The 13,892-nt window shown below is 45.5% G+C and overlaps 1 protein-coding gene across 1 annotated transcript in view; it reads right to left on the reverse strand.

Annotated features, from left to right (window-relative positions):
• The window catches only part of OTOA (otoancorin), an 81,321-nt gene that overhangs the window by 49,553 nt on the left and 17,876 nt on the right, over positions 1-13,892 (reverse strand). Inside the window, 5 exon segments of the mRNA XM_021931822.2 lie at positions 1,193-1,408; positions 6,243-6,366; positions 9,448-9,481; positions 9,484-9,628; positions 12,666-12,766. Coding sequence (XP_021787514.2) covers positions 1,193-1,408; positions 6,243-6,366; positions 9,448-9,481; positions 9,484-9,628; positions 12,666-12,766 — 620 coding nt within the window.

Genomic DNA, 13,892 nt, shown 5'->3' on the forward strand with positions numbered 1-13,892 from the left:
TACTTCTCTGCAGCCCAAGATTGGAATAAAATAGCATCATCCCTAATCCCAAAGTAATGGCAAAAACTGTGATTGCTTTTTGCATCAACCTAATAGCAGCTCAACAGCAGGCAGGAAAATCCTGGGATGAGTCCCACACGTTGATCCCACTCAGTGATGACTAACGCCCCTTGAGCTCATACTCTGTGGTGTCACCTGGTGGTCTAGCTTCTTCATGTGTACCAACTCACATAATATTTGCAGCAATGCTACAGGGTAAGTGCTACTGATTTGTTATTGTTGTTGTTGTTTAATTTTTTTTTTTTTTGAGACAGGGTCTTGCTCTGTTGCCCAGGCTGGAGTGAAGTGGCACGATCTCTGCTCACTGCAACCTCCGCCTCCCAGGTTCAAGCCATCCTCCTGCCTCAGCCTCCCGAGCAGCTGGGATTACAGGCGTGCACCACCACGCCCAGCTAATTTTTGTATTTTTAGTAGAGACGGGATTTCACCACATTGATCAGGCTGGTCCCAAACTCCTAGCCTCAGGTGATCCTCCTACCTCAGCCTCCCAAAGTGCTGAAATTGCAGGTGTGAGCCACGTAGCCCAGCAGTAAGTGCTATTGTTGTCCACATTTTACAAATAGAGAAACTGAGGCAAAGCGAAAGTAAGCAAATTGCCCAGTGTCACAGAGCTAGTAAATGGCAAAGCGAGGATTTGAACCCAGGCAGTCCTCCTCAGCATCATCTTCTTACTGATTGGTTGCCCCTGCTGTGTGTATATGACTATTATGGATTAAATATTTGTGTCCCCCAAGAATCTGTATGTCAAAGTCCTAACCCCCAATGTGATAGTATTGGGAGGTGAGGCCTTTAAGGGTTAGATGACGTCATGAGATAATGATGGTCAGGTAGGGCCCTGATCCAATGGTATTAGTTTCCTTGTAAGAGGAAACACCAGAGAGCTTGCTCTCATGAGGTCAGGTGAGCACACAGCAAGATGGAGGCCACCTACAGGCCAAGAGAAGAGGCCTCAGAATAAAACCTACATTTGTGACACCTTGATGTTGGACTTCCCAGTCTCCACTATTGTGAGAAATAAATGTATGTTGTTTATGCCACTCAATCTACAGTATATTGTTATGGCAGCCTGGGAGGACTAATACACTTAGGTCATCTCAGGGGAAATAAAGAAGAGTTTAAAACTCCAGCTGACCTTCTCATGGGCCAAGTATTTGGCAGACAAGATGATGACCTGGCTCTTGGCCCAACCTGAGACCTGGCTGAGGGTGGAGATGGCTCCATGCACAGCCTCGGGGGAGAGAGATTCCAGTTGGCTGTAGGTCAGACCTACAACCGCATCCGACAAAGAACCCAGGGTCTCATTGAGCGTCTGGTTCTCTGTGGCAATGTCCAGGAGTTCTGCTTTGAGCTGGAAGGAGAGCAAATGAGAATGAGTGTTGACAGGAAGCAGGGCGGTGGCTCCCTCTGACCACATCCAGGGCTATTAGGACTCCACAGCATCCTCCCTGGACCTTGTCCCATCAAAGCCTCCAGGCCCAGAAATGAGGAAGGAAAGAGGCTCCCACCATGCCCAGACAGTGAGACACCACACGGAGGACACCTTCTCTGGCCTTGGCTTTCATGTGCCGAAAATTCCCTGTGTGCTTCATTTGAATATTAATTTGTTATTAAATCAACCTTAATCCATGTCAGAAATAAATGTTGTTCCCTTTATAACTCCACCACACTCTTATAGCATCTATTGGCCTCTGGTGACCTTAAACTCTATATCCATATATATAAGCTGTTTTCCTTTCATGAAATAGCCAGGGGCCTTTTCAAGATAATTTATAATCTGTGTAAAAATAACTTTTTTTTCTCTTAAGACAGAGTTTTGCTCTCGTCGCCCAGACTAGAGTATAATAGTGTGGTCTTGGCTCACTGCAACACTGCAACCCCCACCTTCCAGGTTCAAGTGATTCTCCTGCCTCAGTCTCCTGAGTTGCTGGGATTACAGGCACTCACCACCACACGAGGCTAATTTCTGTATTTTTAGTAGAGACTGGGTTTCACCATGTTGGCCAGTGTGGTCTTGAACTCCTGACCTCGTATGATCTGCCTGCCTCAGTCTCCCAAAGTGCTAGGATTACAGGCATGAGCCACCACACCCGGCCAAAAATAACTCTTCACAGTTCAAGAAAGTAAAAGTCTCCTGAACATCCTACCTCATAAAAATAACTGATTAGCAATTGGGTGTATATGCTTCCAAGACTTCTTATACTTTATAAATATAGAGACACTAGGTAGTTTTTACAGAGTTGTGATATGAACAGAAGCACAATTTGCTTTTCTGTATTTCCCCTTAAAATTATGTCTTGCACCTGTCTGCACATTTCTATGATCATTTTAATAATTACTTTATTGCAATATGCCTGCCTAATGATAGTAAAATGTGCGTTCCAACTGCTTTCGGTAAGGAATGTGATAAAGTCACCTCCTATACAAGGAGCTCTGTAACAAAAAACAAGAATGGTTCATGTTTTAATTTACGTAATAACGTTGTCATTTCAGACAGGTGCCCAAAACGGGTTTCTGGCAATATTGAAATGGCCACTGGGGGGCAGCAGAGTGAAGTAGAAGAAACAGCTGTCACAGCACCTGGGTTCTCTAAGTTCAGCAACTCCCTTCCCTAGAGATCAGTTTCCACATCTGTAAAACAAAGGAGTGGACTACAGCGGCAGCTCTCAAAGTGTGGAGCACACCCAGCGGCATCTGCACCACCTGGCGACGTGTTAGAAATGCAGATTGCCAGGCTGCTCCCGGACCTCCTGAATCAGAGACAGTGGAGCTCTGAAATCCAGGGATCCCCAGCCCCGGGGCCATAGATGGGGACCACCGGGACCCTGGTCTGTTAGGAACTAGCCACAGCAGGAGGTGAGCAGCAGGCCAGTGAGCATTACCGCCTGAGCTCTGCCTCCTGTCAGATCAGAGGCAGCATTAGATTCTCATAAGAGCAAACCCTATTGTGAACTGTGCATGCAAGGGACCTAGTCTGTGCACTCCTTATGAGAATCTAATGCCTGATGATCTGTCACTGTCTCTCATCACCCCCAGATGGGACTGTCTAGTTGCAGGAAAACAAGCTCAGGGCTCCCACTGATTCCACATTATGGTGAGTTGTATAGTTATTTCATTATATATTACAATGTAATAATAGAAATAAAGTGCACAGGCTGGGCGCAGTGGCTCACACCTGTAGTCCCAGTACTTTAAGAGGCCATGGTAGGTGGATCACGAGGTCAAGAGAATGAGATGATCCTGGCCACATGGTGAAACCCCATCTCTACTAAAAATAAAAAACAGTAGCTGGGCGTGGTGGCATGCACCTGTAGTCTCAGCTACTAGGGAGGCTGAGGCAGAGAATTGCTTGGACCTGGGAGGCAGAGGTTGCAGTGAGCCAAGATCGTGCCACTGCACTCCACCCTGGCAACAGAGAGAGACTCCATCAAGAAAGGAGAGGAGAGGGGAAGGGGAGGGGGAGGGAGGGAAGGAGGAAAGAAGGAAAGAGAGCGAGAAAGAGAGAGGGAGGGAGGAAGGAAAAGAAAGGAAAGAAAGAAGAAGGAAGGAAGGAAGGAAGGAAGGCAGGCAGGCAGCCAGCCAGCCAGGCAGGCGAGCACAATAAATGTTATGCACTTGAATCATCCTGAAACAATCCCCTGGCCCCAGTCCATGGAAAAAATTGTCTTCCACAAAACCGGTCCCTGGTGCCAAAAAATTGTCTTCCACAAAACTGGACTGCTGCCACAAGCTGTATTTTAACAGGCCATCCCTGTAATTTAGATGCATTCTCCAGTTTGAGAATGACTGAGTTAGATGATCCCAAAGGGCCCCCTCATATCTAATCGTATGCGACCTTCTCCTTGGTCAGGGCTGCCACATGTTGAGACCCCGGGGCCTTAAAATATATTTGTCTTCTTATTTTTGCTTGAGCTTGCTTGGGAGGGATTCTTTTCCTTGGAAACAAAAATACACATTCACAGTCCAGGCTTAGTGGCTCAGGCCTGTAATCCCAGCACTTTGGGAGGCCAAGGCAGGCGGATCACTTGAGGTCAGGAGTTCAAGACCAGCCTAGCCAATATGGTGAAACCCCATCTCTACTAAAAATACAAAAAATTAGCCGGGCGTGCTGGCACGCACCTGTAGTCCCAGCTACTCTGGAGGCTGAGGCAAGGCGGAGGTTGCAATAAGCTGAGATTGTGCCACTTGAACCCGGAAGGCGGAGGTTGCAGTGAGCTGAGATTATACCACTGCATTCCAGCCTGGGTGACAGAATGAGACACACACAAAAAATGAGTCAAAAAAAAAAAAAAAATGCACTGACCAAAATAGATGGCCACAATCTCAAATGTCAAATGTGTTTGAGGACTTTACAGTGATGTGTGGAAAACTGCTCTGAAATTATGAATGGCTTTATCAAAATTTCATTTAATATTGTTTTCATGTCATCTTTTTTATTTTAAGCAAATTGAGAAGGGCCACAAAAAGTGGAATGGAAGGGGTAGAATTGAGACTTGACTGGATGGAAGAACAGAGAGATGGAAAGGAAGGAAAATGAGAGACAGTGTGTTTGCTCCTTTGTTCAGAACCTGGCCTTGGGAACTCATAACCACCCTCCAATCCAGCGTTCTCAATCCTGGCTGCATTGAAATCACCTGAGAAGCTTTCAAATCAGGCCATACCCCAGGCCACACCCCAGAACAATAACATCAGAATCTCTGGGGGTGGCACCTGGCAGGGATGTTACTAATCTAGAGGCAGGTTCAAGAACCACTCCTTTATCTCCTGCCACTCCAGGCATGCTCACCAGAGCAGCGGTTTCAGAATCACCCGGAAGCTTGTTGGAAGTGCAGCGTCAGCTGGGCACAATGGCTCACACCTGTAATCCCAACACTTTGGGAGGCCAAGGGAAGGAGGAGGAAGAAGAGGAAGAAGAGAGAAAAGAAGAGAGTCCTGGGCCTCAATCAAGAGCTCCTGAATCAGAATCTGCATTTAAGATCCCCAGGTGATCTGTATGCATATTTAAGTTAGAGGTAGCTGTCCCTTTCTTTTCTTTTCTTTTCTTTTTTTAAATTTTTTTTATTTTTTTAGATAGGGTCTTGTTCTGTCATCCAGCTGGAGTGCAATGTCACTATCATAGCTCACTGCAGGCTGGCACTCCTTGGCTCAAGTGATCCTCCTACCTTAGCCTCCCAAGTAGCTGGCAGTATAGGCATATAGCTTTTTTTTTTTTTTTTTTTTTTTGAGACAAGAGTCTCACTCTGTCACCCAGTCTGGAGTGCAGTGGTGTGATCTCAGCTCGCCACAACCTCTGCCTCCCAGGCTCAAGCAATTCTCCTGACTCAGCCTCCTGAGTAGCTGGGATTACTGGTGCGTGCTACCATGCCTGGCTAATTTTTGTATTTTTAGTAGAGATGGGGTTTCACCATGTTGGCCCTGCTGGTCTCAAACTAACCTCAGGTGATCTGCCCGCCTTGGCCTCCCAAAGTGCTGGGATTACAGGTGTGAATCACCATGCCCAGCCATTTTTTTTTTGTATTTTTTGCAGAGACAAGGGTCTCATGATGTTGACCAGGCTGGTATCAAACTCCCGGCTTCAAATGATCCTCCCACCTTGGCCTCCCGAAGTGCTGGGATTACAGGCATGAGCCACCACGCCTGGCTGAGACGGCTGTTCTGATTAAATTTTGATCTCCGGCCAGGCGCGATGGCTCAAGCCTGTAATCCCAGCACTTTGGGTGGCCGAGACGGGCGGATCACGAGGTCAGGAGATCGAAACCATCCTGGCTAACACGGTGAAACCCTGTCTCTACTAAAAAAAACTAGCCGGGCGAGGTGGCGGGCGCCTGTAGTCCCAGCTACTCGGGAGGCTGAGGCAGGAGAATGGCGTGAACCCGGGAGGCGGAGCTTGCAGTGAGCTGAGATCCCGCCACTGCACTCCAGCCTGGGCGACAGAGCGAGACTCCATCTCAAAAAAAAAAAAAAAAAAAAAAAAAAAATTTTGATCTTCCCAGGGTCTGTTCCTTTGCTAATTTCTGTCTGGGCTTCGATGTTACACTTATCTCAGTATTTGAGGTGCCATCTGCTGTGACCGGACTTAAATCCCAACTACTGTGTGTTTTCTCTCAAAGGCTAAGCTAAGCTCCCCATTTCTCTGTCTAGCGAAACTGAGGCAGAGGCCTCAGGGCCTTGCACCCCAGCTGTACCTTCTGGACGCCAGCCTGGAAGCCCCTCAGGTGGCTGCATTTGATCATCTGGTGAAGCAGGACTTGGGCCACAGTGGCATCCAGCAATTCCAGGTCATCGTAGAAACAAACCAGCAGCCCCAACCTGTGTGAGAAGAGGCGGGATTGTGGTGGAGGTGTAACCGCAGAACCAGCCCGTTCCGGTTCCGTTTTGTGTAATAAAACGGCGAGTTGTTTTTCAGCTGCCACGGACTCCCAGCTTGAAGGTCACGTAACCTGAACATCCTCAGATGAACCAAATATGCAACCAGAGGTGGAACCTAAGTGCTCAGACAGGACCAAGGAATGGGGGCTGAATTATGAAGTGGACACCACTTGGCGTGGTCCATGATCCAATCAGATTGAGCCCTGGCATCACCTCATGGCATGATCCAATCAGATCACACCTCCCAGCATCACCTCATAGCAAGACCCAATCAGATCAAGTCTTATTACCCTCTGCCTATAAAACCTGCCCCCCTCCCCAGCTCAGAGACACAGATTTGAGCACTGCCTCCTGTGTCCTTGGCAGTTGATTCACATATATGATATTGACATATTCAGACACGCCCACAGGAGAGCTGCCAGGTCCAGGGAAAAGAAAGTGTCTCATGAGGAAAAGGAATCTGCTTAACTTCGAGAAAAGAAGACAGGGGAAGTGAGGGGTAAGTGTTAATAACCATGTTGAGAATAATAATTCACAATAGCCAAGACATGGAATCATCCTAAGTGTCCAATACGTCAGTAGATGAATGGATTTTTTTTTTTTAATTTGGTGGATACACAATGGAATGTGTTTCAGCTTTGAAAAAGGAGGAAATTCTATCATATGGGATAGCATGGATGAACTTGGAGGATCTTATGCTAAGTGCAATAAGCCAGACACAGAAAGACAAATACTGTATGACCTCATTTATATTATGAATCTGAAAAACAAACAAATAAACAAACGTCATATTCATGAAAGCAGAGCCTTAGAATGGTTGTTACCAGGGGCTGGAGGTGGGAAAGGAGTTGGAGAGACTTGGATAAAGGATACAATGTTTCAGTTAAATAGGAAAAGAGGTTCTAGAGATCTATTGTACATGCTGACTACAGTTAATAACAATGTATCATATACTCGAAAATTATTAAGAGTAGATTTTAAGTGTTCTTATCACAAAAAAGGTATGTGAGGTAATGATAACTTAATTAGCTTGATTTAGCCATTCCACAAAGAATATATATCTCAAAACATCATGTTGCATACCATAGATATAATTTTTATTTATCAATTTAAAAAAAATAAATTATAAAAGAAAAAATAGGCTGGGCGGGGTGGCTCACGCCTGTAATCCCAGCACTTTGGGAGGCGGGTGGATCACAAGATCAAGAGATCAAGACCATCCTGGCCAACATGGTGAAACCCTGTCTCTACTAAATATGCAAAAATTAGCTAGGCATGGTGGCAGGTGCCTGTAGTCCCAGCTGCTCGGGAGGCTGAGGCAGGAGAATTGCTTGAACTCAGGAGGCGGAGGTTGCAGTGAGCCGAGACTGCACTACTGCACTCCAGCCTGGCGACAGAGTGAGACTCTGTCTCAAAAAAAAAGAAAAAGAAAAAATATTTATTGAGCACTTACTATGTGTCAAGTGTGCAAATCCCTACAAAGACCTTAATGCAGCAGACATATTTTTATCTCCCATTTTACAGATGGGGAAGCGGAAGCATAGAGAGGTGATGTAAAAATGGCAAAGGTCATACCATTTGTAAGCAGCAGGGCCAGGATTAAGCCACGAAGTCTGGCTCGAGGTACCATGTTCTTAATCATGAGGTTGTTTGTGTGTGTGTAACCATAGAAAAATGGGATCCATGATAATAAGTGGAAATTACTAAAGATAGGTGAAAGACATCTAATTGTTTCCTATGAGTACATTGCCTAAGGGTGGTTCATTTGAAAAACCTTAAGGTAATATGGGATGGGAGCAGTGTGGCAAAAAGACCTTGAGAGATGGACACAAGAGGATTGAATGATGGCCCAGCACAGTAGTTCATGCCTGTAGTCTCAGCACTTTGGAAATCCAAGACGGGTGGATCAGTTGAGATCAGGAGTTTGAGATCAGCCTGGCCAACATGGCGAAACCCAGTCTCCACTAAAAACACAAAAATTAGCTGGGTGTGGTGGCACATGCCTGTAATCCCAGCTACCTGGGACGCTGAGGCAGGAGAATCTCTTGAACCTGGAGGTGGAGGTTGTAGTGAGCTGATATTGCACCACTGTACACTCCAGCCTGGACAACAAAGTGAGACTCAAAAAAAAAAAAAGAGAAAGAAGAGGATTGAATGGGCCAGGTGTGGTGGCTTATGCCTGTAATCCCAGCACTTTGGGAGGACAAGGTGGGCGGGCCACTTGAGGTCAGGAGTTCGAGAGGTCAGCAGTTCGAGACCAGCCTGGCCAATATGGCAAAACCCCATGTCTACTAAAAATACAAACAAATTAGCTGGGCATGGTGGCACACATCTGTAGTCCCAGCTACTCTGGAGGCTGAAGCATGAGGATTGCTTGAACCCAGGAGGTAGAGGTTGCAGTGAGCCGAGATCACGTCACTGCACTCCAGCCTGGGTTACAGGATGAGACACTGTCTCAAAAAAAAAAAAAAAAAAGTAAAAGGAGAGGGGATTGAACAGTACTCACCACCCCCTTCCCATTGCCCACTCCCTTCCTGACACCCCTGGCATATAGAGTTCCTGTCCCTCCTCCCCTGCTGGGAATGGTTTTAGGGAGGATCACTTTACGGTCACTAAATTCTACAGCTGATCTCACCCAGGGGCTCCCCAGCTAAGGGTCTGATAACAAGCGGTTCTCAAATGTGGGGACCCATGAGGTATTTCCAACACTTGATGCAACTTCAATGGAAATCACACATTGGCTTTGGAACAGGACCCAGTCCTGAGTATTTAAAATGTTTCATTTCTGTGCTGAGAGCCAGAATTAGCACTCGATAAGATTGCATTAAATGCCTGGCACACAGGAGATGCTCAGAAAGCATTTACCCTTTCACCCTGCTTCATAACCTCTTCATAAAAAGGTTGCAGACACCTCTCCTCACATGCACAGAGAAATGTGGGACTATTGAAAGAGATGGACCAACCACCTCCCTTCCCTCCCTGGGTGTTCTGCTGCTCAGAGAATTCTGATGCTTAGATCACACCTTGGGAAAGAGCTCCAGGGCCCAGAGCCCAAGCCTTGCCTGTGGATGGTGGAGGTATTCCTCATGTTAAAGTTGGAGGAGCTGATCCTCTCCAGAAACGCCTGGGCCAGCTCAGGTGTGATGTCATAGACCGTGTCCAGCTGCTTGGTGGCGTTGTCGTAGCTGATAAACAGCCCAATCTGGTTGGTAGACAAGGATGGGAATATCAGTGAGGAGGGTAGAAGTGGCCCAGTGTGGCCCCACCCTGGTGGTCTGCACTGTGCCCCATCATGGACACTTGGATATACCTCCTGCTGGTTCTCATTGTCATTGATGTCTTTTCTTTTCTTTTCTTTTTTTTTTTTTTTTTTTTTTTTTTTTGAGATGGAGTCTCACTCTGTCGCCCAGGCTGGAGTGAAGTGGCATGATCTCAGCTCACTGCAACCTCCACCTCCTGAGTTCAAGCAATTCTCCTGCCTCAGCCTCCAGAGTAGCTGGAATCACAGGTGCCCACCACCACATTTGGCTAATATTTGTATTTTTAGTAGAGACGGGGATTCACCATGTTGGCCAGGCTGGTCTCGAACTCCTGACATCAAGTGATCCACCCACCTCGGCCTCCCAAAGTGCTGGGATTACAGGTGTGAGCCACCATGCCTGGCCTCATTGTCATTGATTTCTTAGTGGTCTATAACAGCTACTTTGGTTTCCTCCTGAACCTAACTATTCTTTAGGAAAGTATTATTTTTTAATATCTAAGAAACTGGGCTTTTTAAAAGCTAATCTTTGTACATTTATTCTAGATTTGTTATATTGAGGTCAGAGAATGTGGTCCACAAACTTTCTACTTTGAAGAATCAGAAGTTTTTAAATAGATGAATGAGTTTATAAATGGCCCTTGGGCGATGGAAAAGAGTGTGTAAGACACAAAGTTTGGTGCATATATATTCAGCTTATTAAATATACTATTCAGATTGCCAACATCCTTGTTCCTTTTTGGCCCACATGTCCAAGGGTGCCATGTGCAATCTTCTACTACAGGACTCATATCTATCTATTCTTCCTTGTATTTCTAGCAGATTATACATTATATATATAATTTTGGGGGGACACGGACTCACTGTTTTTATTTTCATTTTTATTTTTATTTTTATTTTTATTTTTATTTTTTTGAGAATGGGAGTCTCACTCTGTCACCCAGGCTGGAGTGCAGTGACACAATCTCAGCTCACTGCAACCTCAGCCTCCCAGGTTCAAGTGATACTCCTGCCTCAGCCTCCCGAGTAGCTGAGATTACAGTCATGTACCACCATGCCCAGCTAATTTTTGTATTTTTAGTAGAGACGGGGTTTCTCCATGTTGGCCAGGCTGGTCTCGAACACCTGACCTCACAAGATCCACCCACCTCAGCCTCCCAAAGTCCTGGGATTACAGGCGTGAGCCACCGCGCCTGGCCAAGACACAGTCTCACTCTTTTACCCAGGCTTGGGTGCAGTGGTGTGATCATGGCTTATTGCAGCCTCGACCTCCTGGGCTCAAGTGATCCTCCCACCTCAGCCTCCCAAGTGGCTGAGACTACAAGCACACACCACTACACCTGGCTGATTTTTTAATTTTTTTGTAGAGATGAGGTTTCACTATGTTGCCCAGGCTGGTCTTGCACTTCTGGGCCCAAGTGATCCTCCTGCCCTGGCCTCCCAAAGTGCTGGGATTACAGGCATGGGCCACAGCACCCGGCACATTCTATATTTTGAGGCACTATTATGCTGCGCTCAAAGGGGCTCATAAAGTTGTCTCTCCTTTATGGATTGTACTCTTTGTCTATATAAAATTCCTTTTTTAGGCTGGGTGCGGTGGCTCACACCTGTAATAACAGCACTTTGGGAGGCTGAGGCAAGGCAGATCACCTGAGGTGAAGAGTTCAAGACCAGCCTGGCCAACATGGTGAAACCTCATCTCTACTAAAAATACAAAAATTAGCCGGGCATGGTGGCACGTGCCTGTAATCCCAGCTACTCAAGAGGCTGAGGCAGGAGAATCAATTGAATCTGGGAGAAGGAGGTTGCAGTAAGCCAAGATCGCACTACTCCACTTTAGCCTGGATGACAGAACGAGACTCCATCTCCTAAATAAATAAGTAAAAATAAAATAAAATAAAATAATATAAAATTCCCTTTTAGCAGTGTTATTCTTGACTTCTCCCTTCTCTACATTTTTAGAGAATAAAAAGTTGCAAATGATTGCTTGATCTTAGAAATTTCCTCCAGGGGGCCCAGCTTTCTAAGAATTTAAGCTGTTACCTACTCAAAGCAACTCCACATTGAGAGAGTAAATGGCAGTAGGGTGGGGGGTTAATTCTAGGACTGCGGGTTATAAAAATCGGAAGACACTTGAAATACTCCCAGCACCGCAGGTAAAAGAGAGAAACCTCGTTCTGCCTCTGGTTTCATAATAACCAGACATTGCTGGGTCAATGGGTCCTTGAACAGGTCAGTCATTTGATGCAAACACTTCTCTCACCGGCCAGAAGTGTCAGGGCACATATGATTTAAAAAAAGAAGAAGAAGAAGAAGAAAAATTGGAAGCAAGGCCCACAGTCTCTTCATGAATCCTTTTGTGTTGGCAGCATTCTTTGGAGACTGCGTTCAAGAATCATGATGCCCAAGGGATTTTAGTGTCATTGGGTCAACATCAAAAGGAGAGGGACAGGTTAACTAGTGAGTTAAGTAACCCTAGAATGTGTACATTTCTCCACTGTAAACTCTAGAATTAAAATCTAACCATTGCTCGTGCTCAAGTAGCTATTAACAGAAGTAGCTATAAATAGAAGTAAATATCAATCCATGTTGTTTTTTCTTTGAGTTCATGCTTCCAAAGACAGGAAACTTTGTATCTTTTGTCCTTGGCCTTCTCCAGTACAAAAATACCCTTAAGTGATTTTTGGTTCATAGCCAACAATCCCTTTAAATCGTGTTTGCTCACATCAGAGATGTGATCTTAATTGTCCACAATTCTTTTTCTTTTCTTAGCCCTTCCACACTAAAACACAATCCCATGACTGTCCACTTGAAACTTTCTTCCAGTAGTTTTCTTTAGAGGCCCAAGCTCTATTGGGATGAGGAGGGTATACAGTTTCCAAGGCACCTTGGCTGGCTAGATAAACATTAGAGTTTGAGAATACACCTTACCCCAAGTGTATTAGTAATGGTGACGTACAAATGTACTTTTCCAACTCACTTCTATAGGACTAATTTTCATAATTTCTTCAAACGATAGGTGAACCATGTATCTGCCCAAAATCCATAAGTTTTCCGCAGTGACCCATGAAACAGAGTCATCTACAAAAAATAAAGAAATGAATAAATGAGTAAATAAATAAATAAAAGCCTTTACACTGGTATGTGATAGTCAACAGCATCTTTGCTGTCAGGACCTCCTTCTTGCATTCATTAATTCTTTGTTTATTTTGTTTTTCACGGTTTTTTGAGATGGAATGTCACTCTGTTGCCCAGGTTGGAGTGCAGTGGTGTGATCTCAGCTCATTGCAACCTCCACCTCCCAGTTCAAGCGATTCTCCTACCTTAGTCTCCCAAGTAGCTGGGATTACAGGTGCCCGTCACCATGCCCGGCTAATTTTTGTATTTTTAGTAGAGACAGGGTTTCACCATGTCAGCCAGCTGGTCTCCAACTCCTGACCTCAGGTGATCTGCCTGCCTCCACCTCCCCAAGTGCTGGGATTACAGGTGTGAACCACCGCATCCAGCTACATTAATTTATTGTTAACTCATTCAACAACCATATATGTAGGGCCTACCTGTGAGATCACACGTAGGATGTGACCACAGATTCACACCACCTCAGACATTGTTACTCAAGAGTGTGGTCTCTGGACTTCCAACATCAGTGGCATCTGGCCACTTGTTAGAAATGCAGATTCTTTCTGGCCAGGCACCTGTAATCTCAGCACTTTGGGAGGCTGAGGCAGGAGGACTGCTTGAGGCCAGGAGTTTGAGACCAGCCTGAGCAACATAGCAAGACCCTCATCTCTACAAAAAAAAAAAAAAAAAAGCCAGTGGCAGTGACATGCACCTGTAGTCCCAGCTACTCAGGAAACTAAGGAGGCAGGATCGCTTGAAACCAGGAATTTGAGGCTACAGTGAGCTGTGCACTCACTGTACTGCACTCCAGCCTGGGCAACAGAGTGAGACCCTGTCTCTTTTAAAAGATAATTATTATTAAAAATAAATAAATAAGAAATGCAGATTATTTTTAATACTTAAAACCCACAAAATGTAGTTTTATTTTTTTGTTCAATTGGTTACTAAATAACCTGGAAAGATGAGGCCAGGCGTGGTGGCTAATGCCTATAATCACGAAATCCCGGCTCTACTAAAAATATTAAAAAATTAGCCGGGTGTACTAGCGCCTGTAATCTTAGCTACTTGGGAGGCTGAGACAGGAGAA

Source organism: Papio anubis, chromosome 18 (assembly GCF_008728515.1).
Source record: "Papio anubis isolate 15944 chromosome 18, Panubis1.0, whole genome shotgun sequence".
NCBI lineage: Eukaryota > Metazoa > Chordata > Mammalia > Primates > Cercopithecidae > Papio > Papio anubis.